The sequence below is a fragment of the Vipera berus genome, assembly GCF_964194415.1.
Source record: "Vipera berus genome assembly, chromosome: 4".
NCBI classification, from domain to species: domain Eukaryota; kingdom Metazoa; phylum Chordata; class Lepidosauria; order Squamata; family Viperidae; genus Vipera; species Vipera berus.
This window is the reverse complement of record NC_138206.1, coordinates 44,732,129-44,752,565: the sequence shown is the minus strand read 5'-3', so window position 1 is coordinate 44,752,565 and position 20,437 is coordinate 44,732,129. Positions and strand designations below refer to the sequence as shown.

Here is a 20,437-nt window from a genome sequence, read left to right as displayed (position 1 = left end):
TATATAGCATGGATCTGAGGAGTATCTGAGGAGCCATCTCACCCCAGTGGGACTAGCCCATCCCATTTGTGCCAGTGGAAGAGGCCTGCTATGGATCCCATATGCTCAAGAATTCTGGCAGGTGAGGTTAAGGAGAAGAGCCTTTTCCACCATGTCCTTGTCCCTTTAGGACACTCTTACCACTGGAAGTGAGAACTGCTCCCACCCTTTTGGCTTTCCAGAAGTGTATTAAAACATGGTTTTATGGTTTTATCCATCTCTTAGACTTGCACTCATTGGTTCTTTCTTATCCTCAGATGCTCTGGAGAATAAATACACACCATGTTTCTTTTTTATATAAATATTTTATTAATTTTCTAGTTTTACAATACTGTAATAAGTACTTAATAAACAATGTGTGTATGGGTATATTAGTAATTCAGTGGTATATATTAACTTCTTCAATCTAAGCCCAATATTACACCATCCAATGCTTCCTCTCTTCTTCCTGTAGTACACGTTTTCCCACATTAGGCAAATACAATTATTATTGTTGTTAATACATATACAACTGAATATCAACATCTTTGTTATATTTTCTAATAATATCAATAATGTTGGTTTAAAATATCTTTTCTAACCAAAATATATCTTAATTGCATTTGCATTTAGTATTCATTTGTTCAATTAATATCTGGTTTTTCCCATTTTTTAAATTTTAATTTCCCATCAGTGTTCAAAATGTCTCTATCGCTTATAATTTCTCACAATAAGTTATATTTGGGTAACCAAAAGCTTCCCTTATTCAAATCCTCTTAGCATTTTCATATTTCCCTTCTCATCCCAAAATATAATATTCTAGTTACAAATACTCTCTAGTTATAATAATACTTCTATTTCTAAAAATTATCTATTCTCAGCCATGTTCAAACATCTAATTAATAGTATAATATTCCATCTAATGGGTTAAAAGCTCTATTTTCTTCAGTCTTACTCTAGCTTTCTTCCTTTACCAACTAACTTTCCAAGTCAATGCATTTGAATCATCAAGTAATTCTTGCTCTATTTTTGTATATATTGTTTGGAATAAGACAGACAATTTTATTAAAGTATTTTTGGAAGGACGCTCAGCCCATTGATATTCATTAAACAGCCTCCCTCCTTCTCCAATTTCCCACAATTCTCTTAACAGCTCTATCTTCCATTCAATCAGCTCTTCTTTCTTCTCCTCAAGTGTGTTCTGAAATCTTGACAGGTAAGATATCTTTTCCATTTCTGATACGTCTTCTAATTCTTCGTTTGTCTGTTAGTTCCTTTCTTTAGGTCCTCCATCTTTGGATATGTTTCCTCTGATTTTCCTTCTATTTTCTGGGTTGCTAGTTCCTTCTTTGTAATCATTTTCTGAGTTTGTAGATTTAGATTAAAGAATTGTTCCTTTATCTCCTTTGTGTTATTTTTAGTCTCATCAAGAGCTAAGGCAATTGTCTCTTATGTTGATTTTAACAGAAATTCTGAAATTCATCAACATTTTCTTGTTGGTATGTCAAGCTGGTGACTTTGTGGACAGGTGATAGGGATGTTTTTTTTTACCATTTGAATCTACATATGGAACATCCATTTTGTTTTTGTATGCAGTCTTTATAGTCCAATCTATTTAGGGATTTAAAAAGTTTCAGTCAATTGTGATTTGAACTCCAAAATATCCAGCTGGCCTAGCAGTCTGTCCTTAAGTCTCCCCGTAGCAAATATAAGCAAAATTCAAATTTTTCAAATTTTTCTGTCCAATGAAAAACTTATCCTTTCTGTCCAGAGAAAAAAGAACAATTAAAATTGTTCATAAACCACAGGTTTATAATCCAAAGTATTCCATCATCTCAATCAATAATGCATGTTTCTTCTATAGGGAAATAGCTCCATGACATAGTTCTAAAAGTCAGTTAGTATTTATATTTGTAGTCCAGGCAGGCCAGTTTAAAAATAGTTTATTGTCTCCGCCACACAAATAAGCAGCTCAAGTGGGTTTTTTTCCCCTTTTCCCAGCTGCAGTCTTCAAAAGTGAAAGTTTCTGAAAACAAGAGTTTTATATGAGTCTGGGCTTCCAGCCAAGTTTCCTTTAGGCATAATAAATTGCAGTGCTGTAGTTCACCACTAGATGACATTGATGCCATCTTCCAGCTTTTTAAATTCCAAACTTATATTACAAGCTTTTTAAATCTTTTTTTTAAAAAAAAAAATCTCAAAAGTACTTTTAGTCCCCAAATTTTACATATGTGTATTGATTCCAAATTAATCTTGTAATTTTCTCTGCCCCCCCCCACCCCAAGCAATTAATTCACCACTTTTCTTTTCCTGAAGGAATGGGGTAGAAATTTCCCTTCGTTCTCTCATCGGGGAGGATTCTTTTCTTTGGGCGGGTTTTTCCCAGGAAAAAGTCTTAAAATTCATAAAGAGAAGATAGGGTCTCATCCAGTTCCATCCACATTGCTCGAAAGTTGCTGGTTAATGCTTATTTTCTTTGGCTGTCAGCAGCTTCTGATTGGCCACACAAATGTAGCCAGTCTTTTCCTTGCCAGTTTGGAGGGCTCCCGCAATCAACGAGGGTCTCCTCCTTCTCCGTCACCTCTTTGGGGCAACTTCTGACCCTTTTTAGGGGCTCCAGTAGGGTGAAATTGAACGTGGAAGATGGAGCCCTGTCTTCCTGCACCCATAACACTGCAACCACAGACTTTCCTCTATGTGGGCATAAAGGACTATGTGTTGCCTATGGTTGTTCAGTCAACTATGAATCCATTTGGTAATCCATACCACACTGATCCTATTTATCAAAAAGGAGGCTGTGATCTACTTTATCAAATGTGTTACTAAAATCTAAGTACACTATTTTCATAGCATTCCCTAGATCCACTAATTGTCTGGCATGTTCTATGCTGGCTTGTGATAAACACTCTTCGAAGTGCTTGCAAACCCATGACTTATTTTTTCTAAAATGTTCCCAGGTGTTGATATCAAGTTCACTGGTTATTAATTTTCAAGCTCCTTTTCCCCCCCACTTTTTTTAAAATATCATCACAATGTTGGCTCTTCTCCAATCTTTTGGCACTTCACCTGTGCTTCAATATTTCTCAAAGCATGGCTACTCATAGATGCTGGAAATTACATGTAACTCGATTAGTAAATTGAATTAGCAATTTATTTTGGATGTGGTTCTTTACATAAATATATTACCAGTAGTATCTTGACTTTAGCAGCTTTCTAAAAAAAATTACATGTTCCACACACTAAAATGCACTGAAGTGATGCATTAAAAACAATATGGAGACTTTTGAAATGAACCTTCTAAGAAAGGAACAGGAGTCATTAAACATTATCTCAAAAGAAGCCACAGATATCACTTACCAAGGTCTTTGATTTTTGGAAGCACATTGTACGTAAAGTTTTTATATGAAGCTACTTTCCCTTCAGGGGAAGCAATTCCCACATGTGATTCATAGATTCTTATACTTTTGGGTTTCTTAGGAATGGGATGTTTCCACTACACAAGAAAAAAAAAGTTTAAGAATAAAAATATGAAGCTGTTAGTTTTATTAGGCAAGAATGGTCATGATGTGAAAATCTAAACCAGCACACTCAGTTTTATATAAACTGAAGTTATGGAGCTCATCATGTACATTTTGAAGTTGGAAAGAATCTTATTCCATTACTGACAGCAATTTTGTGCACAAATTCCTTTGTCCAAAGTTCCCATGAGACATAATTTAATCCAGGCACATCCACAGGAAAAGTTGCTGGTTTCAAAATTGTAGGTACAGCTAAGCAAACGTCTGCCCCTTTTTACATGTTTGCAATGCACATTAAAAGGGGCATGTCTTTGATCATCTGGATGAAACTCTTGCTGTAGATGCTCCTGCCTCTATCTGCGGCCAGGCAGACATCACAAAGGCAAAATATACATTGGCTACTTAGATTCTTTTTTTTAAGGTCAGCAAATTGTTAATATTAAAATTCCTTTGGTCAGAACATTCATACTATCTCAATTTGACTACTGTACCATACAATTTGTAAGCAAGCTTGTTTTCAAAAGACACAAGAGATTAGATTTCATCATTAACTTGAAGATAGAGAACGTCACACAGAATAGAGAGAATTCTCTTCCACAATGTAGAAGAATTATAATGGCATTATTTATCATTACTATTTTTGACATCAAGTAATGCTTTTAGGAAAGTCCTAGGTTCCTGGGAAGACAGTTTAAAAACTAGGGCATATTTTAAATTTTATTGGTTGCTGTACTATTCATATTGGAAACATTATCCACTGAATGTTTTATATTGTCTTTTCCACTCCATTGCATCCCAGTCCTCAGTTCTCAACTTTCTTTCCTATCAATAAATGAAAGATTAATTTACTGAGTCTATCAGCAGGAATATTGTAGAAAGAACACCCAAAATTAATAACAAGTCTCTGGACTGCTAAACAAGTTGTAATTGCATGCATGTTGCATAAATCAGTATTGCTTATCATACAGAGCTAAATTACTGAAACATGGAATGCTTTTTGAAATGTGAAAGTTCACAGCGTTTGTAAGATTAAAGGCTGACAGCAAATCACAGAAATGCTTAAGTATATTTGTCAATTTTTATTTGTTTTTTGAAAAGGACAAAAAACAGGTACAGGTGCTCTGTGTACTGTTATAAATTTAATTTTGTAAAGAAAGTGTTTTCCTTTTATAGTCTATGTTACACTGCATATCGATAATGAATAAAATTATATTTAAAGTTCTTTGAATGGACTTCTGGAAATTTAGATTCTTCAGAATAATCACAGTAATAAAGCTCACTCACTTTAATATTCCCTATAGGTTCTTCAGTTGACCTAACTCCTTCAACAACATCTATCATCTTATGGGGGAAAGACTGAAATTGCATTTCAAATATACGACTGTTACTGAGATGCTATGTGCCTTCCTTTATAAAGAAAAAGAAGTGACACCATCCCTGTGGATTCATCAGATTAACTTTTCATACAGAATTAGATTTGCAATATGGCATGAAAACACTCCTTCCAGTTTGATACAGGCATCACTACCACTTCTAAATGGGTACCTTCTACCAGGCAATATACTGAAGCAAGTGAGCACTCATTAAAGCTGGCTTCAATTGAATTTAGTTCCTGGAAATGCTTTCTTGACAACAGTATGGAAGTAATTTGCCATTACTTTCTTCTAGGGTTTTTAAAGAAAACAACCTACAGTCTGAATGTCTTCCATTTAGATCTGGCCAGCCTTAATTTTTGAGCACAAATAAGATAACCTAAGGACTACCTTTGATTGATACATATATAAAATACTTTTAACAATTTGCAAAAATAAATGTGTGTGTTGGTATGTGTGTGTGTGTGTATGTATATGTGTATGTGTGTGTGTGTAGTATTAAGAATATTAATAGGAAAGTGCACATAGTTTGCCCTTCTAATAAACAATATTCTACTTGTAAAGAGTATAATTCTTTCTCCATGTAACTACAAGTTGTAAGAAAAAAGCCCACTGACATGTATAAAAATATCAAAATTTAAATGTATAAGAAACAAATCACAATTAATTTAATAACTTACTTTATATGGAGTTGATGGATCCCAGTGTTTCCAATCATAATTCACATTGGTACCCTCACGAACTACGTATCTAGCCCAAGGAGAAATGCGATAAAGGATCTCTCCAGTTTTGGTTCTTATCACCAACTAAAAAATTCAATGCAATGAGAAAGTATGGAAATTAAATTAGGATTGGAAGTATAAATGAAATGTAGTACTATAGTGTTTTACAGTTGAAAATATTTATGATGCAGGTTATTCTACACTAAAATCAAGCCACACACACACAGTGCAGCATGAATACAGTTACAGATTATTAATAAAAAAAATAGTTACACATTTTTATAGTCACTAACTTGCCTATTTGTTGCATGCATAAAAATGTCAAAGAAAAATTGAATGTATTATTAATAAAAGTCTTGGTAACTTGACCCATATTGACTAAAAATATAAAATATTGGTTATTTTTTACAACAGAAAAAAACTCAGCAGGTGTGATAAAAAGGTGTGTCTGTCCATAGCTTTGTAATTTTAATTCATTTGTTTCATTTTTTTTTCCTGAATACTCAGCACACTTGGCATAGTCTGTGTATCACTGAAATACCAGCTTAATGGAATATTATTTTATTTATTTTATTTTAATTCCATTTATATCCCACCCTTCTCCGAAGACTCAGGGCGGCTTACAAGCTTAGCAGTAGCCTTCATTCTATGTATATGCCTGCTTATTAGGGCTTTCACACACACACCCCAAGCGGCATTATTACAAAGTCAGCTTATTGCCCCCAACAATCTGGGTCCTCATTTTACCTACCTCGGAAGGATGGAAGGCTGAGTCAACCTTGAGCCTGGTGGGATGCGAACCTGCACTAATTGCAGGCAGCTGGTGTTACTTAAGGAGGCATTAGCCCACTGCTCCACCAAGGCTGATGATGAAAATGAGACAACAAGCCAAGAAAAACAAAATAGAATGGAATTAATTTAGGGATTATATTTAGGAAATAAATCCTTCAAAGGCTCTGATTTTGTGCCTCCTACATCTAGACTCAGACAATTATGAGATGAGGTCATAAAAATGATATGAGGGACATAGCTTGGGGAAAAAAATCAAATGCAATTTTACACCGATTCAGGTATGACAGCAGGGAACAAGCAGATTTAGACTAGAAATTTAGACTAGAAATGTCAATCAAACGGGTTTAAGAATTTCAGAAAGTTTTAAACATGCTAGTATTTTAATTTCCATATTGTAAATAGCAATAGCATTCTAACAAATAATACTATGCCAGAAATTGTATTGAACATGGTTATGTTACAAATTATAAATTGCAGAGATAGAGATAATAGTTTCTTATATAGGTTCCTTGTAAATAGCTAGCCTCCAATATTTGCATATTCATATTAAAGGTGTTCCACTTAAACAGTATTTATCATGATGATAGCCTCTGATATCTAGTTGTATTTTAACCCATTTACTTAACAGTCACATTTGCCAACACTTGCTTGCAAATAGTTTCATACTATGTCAGGCACAGCATACAAATATATGAAACAATTAGTGATAAGAGTTCCTAAAAAATTCCTTTCTCTCATTTTTTTCATATTGTTTTCCCTTATAATATGATCAATCTACACAGCAGAATGTAGTATGCTAGGACACTCAGTGATTGGAAGCAGTTTTTTCCAGTGGTTGCCCAAACTATGGAACATCGTGGGTCCATGATTGTGCTTTGTTAACAACTGATACTTAACAGAATATACTAGTTCTATTCCATCAAGCATCATTTTATTCTATATATTCCATCAAGAAAGGTCTCTTTTGACATGCTTTGTTATATCATTGGACTGTTGCTAATTTAAAAGGAAATGATTGTTTTACCAATTAATATGAAATAAATGCTTTCTCCATTGTAGTTGCTATTTAACAGATGTCTTCTTGCATTCAGAAGCTACTAAAAGTAGTAGCCTCTTACTGATGATTCATGTAAATTTCCTTTTGAATAACAAATGAAGGTCATTACCACAACTGATGAACAACTATGTTTCTCTATGCTCTCCTTCATACCAAGCTAAAAAGTTAGTCGCACAAGCTTTATTTTTAAACAATATCCTATTAATATTTGTATACATGTTGCACTTTTAACAGATCTCCATTGACATATGACTAAAACTATTCATACTGCTCCAAGTGTAGTCTTACAATGGATTTATATAAAGACATTACTATAGTCACAACTTTATTTTCAATTCCCAATGATTCCAAGCATCAAATTAGCTTGTTTATGGCAGTTGCAGTTGGTTGACATTTTCACTGAGTTATCCATGACTCCAAAATCGTTTTTCTGATCAATCTCTTCCAGCTCAGATCTCACGGATATATATGTAAAGTTTGTAATTTTAGAGCCACTGAGATTCATATTGCAATTGTATTGTTGGCAATACCAAGGCTTATTCACTCACTTTCAAGATTGTATTAGAATTCTTCACAAAACCTTTCTGATTATCTTATGCTAAATAGTTTGATATCATCAGCTTACTTGGCCAATCTTCACCCATAAGAAATTATAACGCACAGTTTTCTGCAAGTTTTTGGAACAGTAGACTGTGCGTATTTCTTCAATTTTTTTAAAAAAAATGTTTATCATTTTTTAATGAACTGTCAACATATGAAAGCACATTTTTTCTTATACCACTATTACACAATTTCCATTAGCAGAAGAGTTTTTCCAGGCTTTGCCTACCACGTTCAGAGACAGTGAAATGAGCACCATTAAAAGTTATAAAATTAAGTAATATTTATTTATATTAATTGCCTTGTCAGCATTAATTACACTGTCAGCATTCAGGATGCCCAGGTATTTGTAGTGACTGTCTTTATCCAGACTCCTGATGTTATTGGGTGTCTTGATTTCTGCAGTTTTCACTCTTTTATTTTATTTATTTATTAGATTTATGTGCTATCCATCTCATCTAGATGAAAGAAAGAAAAAGAACCATATATTCCCCCTATTGAATGGTAATGGGAGCACATTTCTCCAGTCCAAACGCCATTGTAATATTTTGACTGTATACGAACAGTGTTGAGCAGCGAATGCCAAATCTGTTGATTTACTGTATTTTTCGGCGTATAAGATGACTTTTTAACCCATGAAAATCATCTCAAAGGTTGGGGGGTCGTCTTATATGCCCAGTCGTCTTATACGCTGGAAAATCAGCGAGCCCGGGAAGGCACGCCCTCCCCTCTCACTGTGGAGGAAGCAGGGCAGGCTGGCGTCTGGCGGGAGCCGGCAGGGCAGTCCTGCGCACGCGCGTGCTCCCCGGCTGTTAAGGAGCACTCCTTAGCAGCCGGGGAGTGTGCGCGTGTGCAGGACTGCCCTGCCGGCTCCCGCCCGACGCTCTTCCCTCTTGAGGCAGCATCGCTCCCCGGCTCCTAAGGAGTCCTTGGGGATACTGCCTCAAGAGGGAAGAGCGTCGGGCGGGAGCCGGCCCGAGGATTCCTTAGGAGCCGGGGAGCGATGCTGCCTCAAGAGGGAAGAGCGTCGGGCGGGAGCCGGCAGGGCAGTCCTGCACACACACGCACTCCCCGGCTGCTAAGGAGTGCTCCTTAACAGCCGGGGAGCGTGCGCGTGCGCAGGACTGCCCTGCCGGCTCCCGCCAGACGCCAGCCTGCCCTGCTTCCTCCACAGTGAGAGGGGAGGGCGTGCCTTCCCGGGCTCGCTGATTTTCCGGCATATAAGACGAAAAATCTTGAAAATCATCTCAAAAGTTGGGGGGGTCATCTTATACGCCCAGTCGTCTTATACGCCGGAAAATACGGTATTTTTTTCAGAAAATCCAGAAAATCTCAGAAGAGAAGAAAAAGAAGAGATTAACTTCTCTTTTTGTCCTGTAAACTATTGTCTCAATAACTCTTCAGTATTTATTTAATTATAAAGCACTCTTTTCTATCTGAGAATAAATGAGTACCGCTTTTGATAACACATTCTGCTGTGAACAGATATTTCAATGAATGAGAACATCTCATTGGTCAAATATTCTGTACTTTCAGTGGTAAATAGCTTTCAGTCTTTGCAACCTCTCAAACCCATATGATAGAAAAACAAAGGAAAGAAAAAAAGTTAGCAGTAGGTGCTCCCATGTTCTTATGTCATCATAACATACCATCTGAATGCCACACTTTATTTTTTTAATCAGACATGATTATTTCATTAGACTATATTTTTTTAAAAAAACCTGTGATTAAAATATTGCTATTTATATAAAAAGTAATTTCTTTGAATAACTACACACTTTGTGAGAAATTCCTTCTTGACTGAGGTCATATATACGGTTAAATAATGTTACTCCAGTAATACATGGATTTCACTAGGTGCCTACTGAAAACAAGATGTATAATTGCACCTTTTTAAAGCTGCATGTGAGAACTTCTCTTACGTAATATTGTATAATCTCCACATGGTTAACGAAATCCTATTCTGAATACTAGTAATTTAAAAAGCTGAATATTTGCATTAATGGCACCAATCTTTTTAAAGACATCATAAAAATTTACATAATTCCTTTACTTCTAATATTCAATATATATTTACTAAAGGTTAGTTTGTGTTGCTGGTTGATTAGCGTTTCTTAAATGTTACTGAAAAAAGAGAGATACTATGATAGATGATAGATAGATAGATAGATAGATAGATAGATAGATAGATAGATAGATAGATAGATAGAGACAGACAGACAGACAGACAGACACACAAAGAGTTTGTATCAAGTAACAAAGTCTTGTCTCTGAAAGAAGTCATGCCTTGATTTTCCAAAAGAGGGAGATGTAACTCTATTCATAAAAATAAATGGAAGCTTTCCATTTCAAAAAAAGCATATGAAATATATTCTAGTTAATTATTAAAAACCAGTATCTTCTCTCATTTTACTTCTGCATTAAATGTCATTTTATGTATCATTACTGGTACATCCATTGAAAACACAAATCCAATTCTATAGTCTCACCTAGGCCACGTTAACCAAAATGAAAACTCTATTCAGAACTATGAAAAGCAAAATGCATATGAATATATATGACTAATATGAGATATATCAATCATCGTGGCAATAATTAGCAGCGACACAAATTTCAGCTTATAATAGCTTTTAAAGACAAGGGGTAGGTAACAGGCTGTCCACCACTATAATCTTCCAAGGATTTCAGAACTATATTTCCTCTTTTTTTCTATTCCTGCATTCAGAGACTGGCAAACCATGAAAAAAGGATAGTTCTATTTTTTTCTCAACAAGACTGAAAAGAGAAATGGACAAATTCCATGCACATAAATAGGAACATTTCCTGTCCCTGTCTGCTGCTTAGAGCATAATGAGCTAGAGCTTATTTGGTAAAATCTTGCACTGTATTTTATGAGGTAAAAACATAGGGTTTTTGCTTCCAGTGTGGCCATTACACTTTTTGAATCATACAATGTAGATACTAGAAAAGATCTTGAAGATAATTTGTCCAACTCTGTGCCTAATTCATGAATGCATCAGTAGTGGATCCCCAACATATAACCATCCAGTCTCTCTTTAAATTCCTATAGTAAAGGAGACTTTCTCCCACCCAAGACTGTTCCACTACTGAGCAATCCTAACTGTTAAGACACTTTTTATGAAGTACAATGAAATTTATTTTTGTCATTTCAAGTCATTGCTAAATATCCTGCCTTCTGGAAAACCTCTGAACATTTTTGTCCATCTTCTACTTGATGGTCTTTCAAATACTTGAATACAAGCTACCATATTTACACAAGTGTTTCAATTCAGGCCTCATATCATCTTTGTTATTCCCCTCTAGACATACTCCTGTTTGTCAGTGCCCTTCTTAAAATATAGTGCTATACTGGGTACAATACTTTGTGCCTGGTCTGACTAACAGAAATTTGCTTCATTTTTTTTCTATATAAAATAAATAAATAAACCTTCATTGTCAAAGTACAACATGTGTACATTGAGATTAGCTGAGCCTCCCCCCGTGCTCTCTCCCCCCAACACACAGTGACAACAAACCCTCCATCCCACCACACTATGTGAACCAACTACACGATATAGTATTTTTAATAAAAAAAATGTAGTGACTTCCTTCCTACATCTCATCTCCATTTACTTCTACAGTCAGTGTCTTCCTGTTTACTGGAATAATGAAAACTGATCACCTCATGTCTAAGAAAAATATGTCCAAAGCATCTTATTATTCTATATCAATTCCTCTCAAAAGTTCTACAGCCAGGTTCAGCAATAAATTATTCTGCTAGACTTGGGAGTCTATATACTCATTATCATTATTATCATTACTATAATATTATAATATCTACATCTAATATTTGAGGGACTTCCAGACTGCTCATCCCTCACATAAAGCAGAACACACTGCAGAGTGAAACTAAGGAATTTCATTTAGCGGGTCCTAGTCAGCATGCCTTTTCTGCTGTATCCTGCTTTATAGAACATTCTCCCCCTCTCCCCAAACTGAGGCTGACCTTACTTTCAGCTTTCTGAAAGTATCTCAAGGCCTGCTTGCTTTAGAAGGGGAAGTCAATATGCCCTGACACTTGTTATGGCTTGTCTGAGTTTTCCACAGTAGAAAACTGATGGTTGAACCGCGCTGCATGAACTTCACTAGCAGTACTCCTTTGGCATCTTCACATTTGGTGGGATTTTCTATGGCACCACTTCTGGTGTGGTGTTGGTTCACGATAATGCTCACCCGCACACTGCTAGACACACTCAAGAACTTTTGAAGCAATTCTGTTGGGATGTTTTTGATCACCCCCCATAGCCTAGATTTAGCGCTGAGCGACTATTACTAAGGAATTTCCAACCTTGTAAGACATCATCACAAGTGCCTCAATTTGAAAGGCAATTATGTCGAAAAGTAATGTAATGTTGTAGTTTTCTAATGTGTATAATAAAAGTTCTGTATCTGTGAGTGTCTGTCATTGATAACCAAACAGAGGTTTATTTCCGAATTGCCCTCGTATATTCATAATTATTTTGTTCATTAATTTTGGTAATTTATAGTAATTTTGTTTTATATTGTTTTGACAGCAATCCATGGAGGTGAAGAAAATGGGTTTGCAGGTCTTATTTTCACTTTGAAATATTAAGTGGTACATAACTGAACACTAGAAAACTTCAATTATGACATTTGACAATAAACATTGATACAACAATAAAGTATCTTTTTGAAACACGCACCTTCAGTTTGGATCCATGAGATACAGGGCAAAACCCATCTGGTCCAGGTGGAATGAACAATTCCCATTTCCCGAAATCCATTTTCTTGTATGGATGGGAAAATGGATTCCAGTTATCTATAATAATTTAAAATGAATTAAATAGTAAATATTGATTAAATTGCACAGTTCATATATAAAAACAGGAACAGACAAGTTGACAATGCTTTTTTTCTGTACAACTCATTACTTTGGGACCTTTCTGCATATTTGAGGAATTATTTTAATATTTGCAGTGCAGTTCCAAAGCAGAACAAGAGTTAAATTTAATTTTAAACTAAAGGTTAAATTATAAAAAAAAAATGAAATAATACAATCCGCAATTCCCTAATTAGTTATTTGGGAAATAAAGAATTTTTGACATTAAATCTTTATATCCTTTCCACATTTTCTACTCTGCCTCTTTGAGATTCTCTGAAGACCTTGTGCTTCAATTAAAAATCTTTCAGTTTTTGGATAACTTTTGGACCCTAGTTTTGCTGAATGCCTAATTCATCCATCATGTAGCCTGGCAATTAGGGAAGAAAAAGTAGGTGCAATGAGTCTACATAAAATAATTACAATTGATGTTCCAACTCAGACAGCTTTTGATTTGAATCAAAGAGCTCAAGTGATTTAATCACTTTTAGTATGACAAGGATATAAATGCATAAATAAATAAAATAAGCTGCTTGATTAATCTTCTAACTATTTGACAAATGACAGCTTATTAGTGTCAAAAGGAGGTTCCTAAGTTTAAATGCTCTGACTCCAGGAATCATAGGAACCACTCTAGGAACTGTGACATCTTAGGAAAGTCATGTTATTCCACTATCCCTACAATCACTATATTTTTCAAGAAATTAAAGTGATGGATGTTAAAATTCTATATTTAGTTAATAAGAAAATCTGTGTAAAAATAATTTTCTTTAAGCTTTTCAGATAGCTACAATGTCAATACCATCTCTTTGTTAGAGCTTTTGATTACCAATCACCTCATATTTATGTTTTATTAAACTTTTAACCGTGTTAATTGTCCAACTGTGAAAGCTCTCTTAATACTATGAGTATCTCTGGGGTAGAGAGCAAAAATACAGTTAGAAGCATTGTAGTTGAGGGCATAAATGTACATGGACTTTTGTTTGAAAATGTGTCCTGTTGTTAAATGAGAACAAACATAATTTGCAGCAAATATAAAGTAGATTATATGATACAACAAAGAATATGGACTTAAAAATCAGTAAATCAAAGCCCAATGTAATTATGCTATAAGGAAAATGAAGTTATTCCAAAAGATACATAAATAGCTCCCATTTGGCAGATGCACCAGGCGGTTTGCTTCATTTTTTCATTCTCTCCAGCAAGTTAAACAAATGGATCTTATAGTTGGACAAAAGATGAAGAGAGTTCTGGCAGAGTACCATCTACAGAATTGCTGATCAACCCTCCTGTTGGCCAACCTTAATAATGATCCTGTAGATCTATAAAAAAAACTGTAGTTCAAAAGCTGGAGCCCTTTTAGGCATGCTTTCCCAAATTCTTGGTTAACAAGCCACATTGTGATTATATTTACCATGCTGTATTGTGGGAACAGCCAGAATTTGGCTTCCCAAGAATTTGGTTTCTCACCCTTCTGCTTTTCCAACCCCCCCTTAACTGGCCTTCACTTGAGTTACAGTGAGAGCAAACTCTCCTGGCTCACGGGAAGGCTGGCATGTGGGAGGTTTGGGAAACGCTATGATAAAGCTTTCACATACATCTTTTGGTATCTTGTTTTGCTATGATCTCATAGGCACCTGAGTAGTCCTCACCATGTATCCAATTATTTCTATGTACCCTATTTTGTATGAGATGGATGGAGTTTTTTGTAATGTTGGAGGTGAATAAAAGTTCAGCGGGCAGTGCTCAAGGAGGCTTTTTCTGTGGAGACGAGGCTGCCTGGCTGGTTCAAAGCTCTCTATCGACTCAGGTCTGAATTCTTTTTCCTTCGTCTGAATTCCTGTCCCTACGTCTGAATTTCTTTCCCCTTCACTGTATGATATATTACATGTACGAGAATCATTCTTGGTTATATTTATTTAAATCTGTATTTTATATATATATATGATGATGACGGATGGGATTCCGTCGAAACGTCGCTCCTACACCTTTAGTTCTACGCGGGGAAAAAACCCGAATAACCAAAGATCCACATACGAACACCCGCGAAAACCTCAGAAAACATATATATATATATACACACTGTTAGTTTTGACATTGCTCCATATTTTCCAGATTTAAACTCCCAGTCATATAGATAACGTGTATGCTGTGAAATATGATTCTTAAAAAACAAAACAAAATGGCTATGCATATGCATAATTTAAGCACTTTTATAATTAATTATAGTTGCATACAGAAGTTTAGATACCTTGGCCAAACAGTATGTCTCAATGAATTCCTAATGAACAGATGACATAACCTCTATAGTGAAAGAGAGTTCCTTGCAGAACTCTTTCAGTTCAGAGATATTCATTGGCTTCCTTACATGCACCGAATATTTGAGATATCCCCAGAGATTTTCAGTGATTCAAGTCAGGGAATTTTAAAGGCCATTCTAAGCCATCCATGAAGTACTTACATGGAAAAAAAGAAAATGTTTGAAAAGTGTTATTTGTCCCAAAGGGAATATTAAAAAGTATTGACTGGAAAGGAAATTAATTTTTTCCACCTGGCATACTATTTTATTTTTCTCTGTCTGTAAATAACATCTATGCATTCAACGCGTTTGCTTTTTAGCAGCTGAGTCAGCTTTTGATCACTCTGGAATTCATTGAAACATTCAGGTTTTTTCAGAAGTGCCTGCAACTTTTACACACAACTGTATACAGTACATGTCACAAAACCCATTCAGACCGTAACATGGTAACTATCATAAGGGCACCCAGTACATTTCAAGTATTTTGGATAAGAAAGTAGGTCTCCAGATGCAAAGATCAAGAACTGATACCTACCAAACTTGTTTAAGTAACTACAGTTCAATGATCTTGTCTTATGCTGAGTACAAACACACATCAGATCTATTTTTAAGTTAAAGGGTTATCTTCTGGTTTTATTAACAAAATGGAAAGCAAACTCATGACATTAGGACTGATTTTAGAGGCACCATAACAATAGAAGAAGCTCATATGTGCTGGAAAATACTTACTAAAATCACCAGTAAGAAATACTGCTTCTGCACCAGGAACCCATTCTTTACAGTATAATCCTCCATCTGTGAATCTGTTGATTCCAAATGTTTGGTAACTCTTTGTGAATTTGTTGAGACCACCTTCGTTTTCTTCAGTCTTCTTTAATATGCGATGAAATGTATCATACCTTCAATAAAAAAGTGGTTTTATGGAGTTGCTACATGCATACATGTATATATTAACTGCTTTAAATATTAATATATTTAAATTTATAGAGGCAATTGTTCAAATTGTCTGTTCTATTGTATCTTACTAAGCCCAGTTATTAAAACTTTTTTTTTTAAAAAAATTGCCAAATACAACAGTACCCCAAGCTTTCTTAAGAACATTTTTTCTTCAGAAAACAAAATCTATAGCAGAGCAACCATGCTATGGTTCACATTATCTAACTTAAAAGGGTCATTTGCTCAAAGAAAATATCTGTCATAGTGACAACTAAGATATTACAACTATGGGGAAAATGTCATTGCTAGGAAACAATTTAGACTTATTTAAAGCAATGCTACAGGTTTAGATATTTTAAGAAGTTCCTTGGGTTTCATTTACTGTTTATTCCACCTGATTGTGTTAACATTTTACTTCCAAGGTTAAACCATTTCTACTTCCCAACCCTTCAAAATGTTTTGAAGTTAACCATGTAGTCATCTTCACTCCAGTTGACCTCAGAACAAGTTAGCAATACAAGTCAAACAGTGCTATAATACTAAACAGGAAGGAAAAATTGCCACTAAATACCCTAGCTCCTAAACTACCTTGTTGTAGTAAAAATATCCATGCAGAAAGGAGGAAAAAAATTGTACTCCAACTATAATATTTTTAGTATTTGCTATGTGCTTTGACCATTTTACAAAAAATAAAACCTATCTATTTCTATGAAAGGAAGCTCTCTAGAGCCATCAGACATAATTATTCCTACATAGGAATTCTAATTGACAGTTTTGAGGTTAAAGCAAAGAGATCTGGTGTTGGTTTCCCCAGCAGTGAATAAGACACAAATCATTTCCAAATGACTCACCAATCTATTTGAAAGTAACTCTGGAGTTTTGACCCAGCACAACTATCATACTCTGATTGTCCCTGACAGATCTCTAGCTATTGGTGCTATATAGTGTGAAATGTTTCACTCCATTAAATCTATACGTGATTTTTATTTGCTATTTTTTGTTTTGTTTGTTGCTCAATTGTGTAAATTAGTCATTATTATTATTATTAGTCTGTATTATATTGCACCACAGTAATGGTTAAAAGATAAAAAACCAAACCTCCTCCTCATATGCCAAGGTTTATTGTCTTGCCAGCTCCAATGGCCTCAGATTGATGCTTACGCTGAACACACTCTCCTTCTCATTTGAAAGTCATCTCTGATGACAGATGGAAGTAGTAAAAAAAAATGCCATTCCATAACCAGTTCATGGCTTTCTGTCTACTGGTGTGTACTAATTATGATCACTTTGCTGTGAGAAATCTCATTAGAGAGCTGGTGCTGATACATGCCAAGCAAGAGATATATTAGCTAAGAATAATGCCATATGATCAAAAAGATGCTGGGAGAATATTTTCCCCATGACGACGTTACTGGACGTAGGAACATTCAAAAGCCATGCATCAAACAAGTACAGAAATACTTAGGAAAGGAAATGGCAACAACTCAAACTATGTGCTTCCAGACCCAAATCAAGATATTGATTTTATGTTTCAATCCCTATATAGTTTAGATCTATGCACTTGCTGAAATGCCTCTGTGCACCACAATCAGCTGAAATCAAAGGGACTGCTCAGTGTAAGGTAAATGGACTGGGTGATATCCTTGGTCGTGACCACATTATGAAATACCTCATCCCATTTGAGTTATGGGAAGCCATCTTGTCACTCACATTACGCAAAACATTCTGCTTTGACAGACTTTTGAATAGATGGTGGACCTGGTCTGTAATTGCTACTGTGACATTATTTTACCTTTTTTTATTTTATTATGGTTTTATCTTTTTTCTATATAATCTGCCTTATTTCTTTGAAATAAGGGGAAATAGTAACATAGTTAAAAATAAACAACCACCAACCAACCCAAATGCTGAAACACTGACATGGAAAAGTTTTATGTTTATATTTATTTTCATCATGAAATAAGGAACAAGAAGCCTCTCTAATAATAATTCTAATAATACTAATAGTATCACCAGGCATGGTACATTAAGGTTTGTACTGGTAACCAGGCTCACAATTGATGCTAACTGATGTCCCCAGACCCAACTTCTTTCTTTGCCTGTACCTACCATAAATAAATTCAGAAAAATTGCTAGAAAAAGATCTTGCATTTTCTTACCAGAGTTATTTAGGTACTCCTTTTTTAATTGTTAAATTTTTTTTTTAAAAATTACAGAATTGTTTTTAAAAGTCATCTCTTCTGAGAACCAAGTTCTCAGTTATTCTTCAGTGCCTATCCTGCAGTATTTTGTGCAGATCTTAGTGACTAATCTAAATCTTGTATTTTGGAGCAAATGAGATGTATGATTCACTGGGATTATCTGGTGTTGAGACATTGTAGGTTATCCCCCGTTTTTGTGTTAATACTATAAATTGGTCTTCTGTAATAGTTTGGCGGGTCGAATCCCGAGTGCCGCGTAACAGAGCGCCTGTTACTTGTCTCAGCTTCTGCCAGCCTAGCAGTTCGAAAGCACGTAAAAATGCAAGTAGAAAAATAGGGACCACTATGGTGGGAAGGTAACAGCATTCCGTGCACCTTTGGCATCTAGTCATGCCGGTCACATGACCACGGAGACGTCCTCGGACAAGCGCTGGCTCTTCGGCTTTGAAATGGAGATGAGCACCGACCCCTAGAGTCGGAAACGACTAGCACGCATGTGTGGGGGTAACTTCACCTTCACTTCAATAGTTTTTGCATCAGTGGCCCCTAAATAACATGAGTCAGTACTGACCTATACAGCATGGTGATGGGAAGCAATCATATTTACAGCATATATTCCTTTTGCTTCTGGTATGGATCACAATACTAGATTTGGGGGTCAGAAAATGTTCAGCTTCTCTCTGTCAATCAATCTCACACTCACACTGGCAAAGCAGGAAAAATAGGAGTGGTGATCATGCAAATATTGATATCTGATTTGATATGACAGATCAAAGCAAGAATAGATGGCAATTTTCTCTAATGGAAAGCCACTGGAATGGAATGCTGAGAGGAAGTTGCTTGTCTAAGAGAACTTTAAGTAGAAAGACACTGTATTTCTGTTTTTCCTCTTCTGTTGAGGAACCTTGGAAACACTGTTCTGCCTGCACTGCAGAATCCAAAGAGAATAGCCGCAGATTTATTAATAGCAGGGCAAATTATCCATGTATGGCAATTTTGTCAATGATAGATCTATTGATGCCCTTATTGAACTAATAACGTACAAGTATAGATGGCCATTTCTTCATTCCCATTTTGTAAATTTCTGGCATAATGTGATCCTTTTCTATGAAGAAGAAAAGAGACAAAAAGTGACCTTTTTGTTTATATTTCAAAATTAGACCTCAGAGACCAGAGGCCAACATGTGGAAGAAAAGATAATGCCACCACCTGTTAGAACTCCAGGAGGGGTAAGGAATATATTTGTATATTTAGGCTTAGAAACCTCTCAATTCAGGAAAGGGAGGCAAGCAGGCAACAGAGTAAACACCCTTATGAAATACAATACGGATTGCAGTGCATGATCAAAGAAGATGACTTGCTAAATTTACTTATCAATTTCCTTCACATATAAAAAATATGAACTTTACTGCTAAGTAGTAAAAGTCTGTAAGGATTTCTTTAAGTTCCATCATCATTTTTTTTCAATATGCAAGGCAGAACCCATTCCTCTCCCAAAAGAAGAGCTCTAAATATAAATCTGCTTTGTCAACAAATGTGTGACAGGTGATAGAATTCTGAAGCTTCTTTTAGTTTAATTTGAATGTATAAAATATAAGTCAAACCAAAAAGACAGGAAAAGACAAGTTATATATGTTTGGGAGAAGAAAGGTCAAAACACAACAGCAAAATTGGTCAATTAGCTATAAAGCTATAAAGCCTCTGCTTGGCTCCCAGCTCACCTTTCCCAGACCCGTGCATGTGTTTGTGTATGTGTGTGTATGTCTGTGCATGTGCACATATGTGGAGGGTATCTCACTCCTTGCAGCCCCACGCTGTGACATTGAGGAGGAAAAGAACGGGAGAAATAAGAGAAGCTGCGATGGGAGCTTCTTGCAGCCTTCCACGGGACAGGGCACGATGTGATCGGTGGTGCGTTGAGAAAAAGAAACAAGTACTCCAAAAAAACAGCTTTCATTAGTTTGCAGACTGCCATCGCAGAAGGTCACTGTTCAGGACGCGGGGCTGCAAGGGGTGAGACC

The 20,437-nt window shown here is 35.6% G+C and overlaps 1 protein-coding gene across 2 annotated transcripts in view; it reads right to left on the bottom strand.

Moving 5' to 3' along the window:
• Positions 1–20,437, bottom strand: part of GBE1 (1,4-alpha-glucan branching enzyme 1) — a 134,630-nt gene that overhangs the window by 73,502 nt on the left and 40,691 nt on the right. For both annotated transcript variants that reach the window (XM_081327310.1, XM_081327311.1), the window contains exons 2-5: positions 16,009–16,178; positions 12,805–12,920; positions 5,590–5,715; positions 3,376–3,511 (exon numbers count right to left, since the gene is read on the bottom strand). In XM_081327310.1, the coding sequence (XP_081183436.1) occupies positions 3,376–3,511; positions 5,590–5,715; positions 12,805–12,920; positions 16,009–16,178 (548 nt within the window). The remainder of the gene's footprint in view (positions 1–3,375; positions 3,512–5,589; positions 5,716–12,804; positions 12,921–16,008; positions 16,179–20,437) is intronic.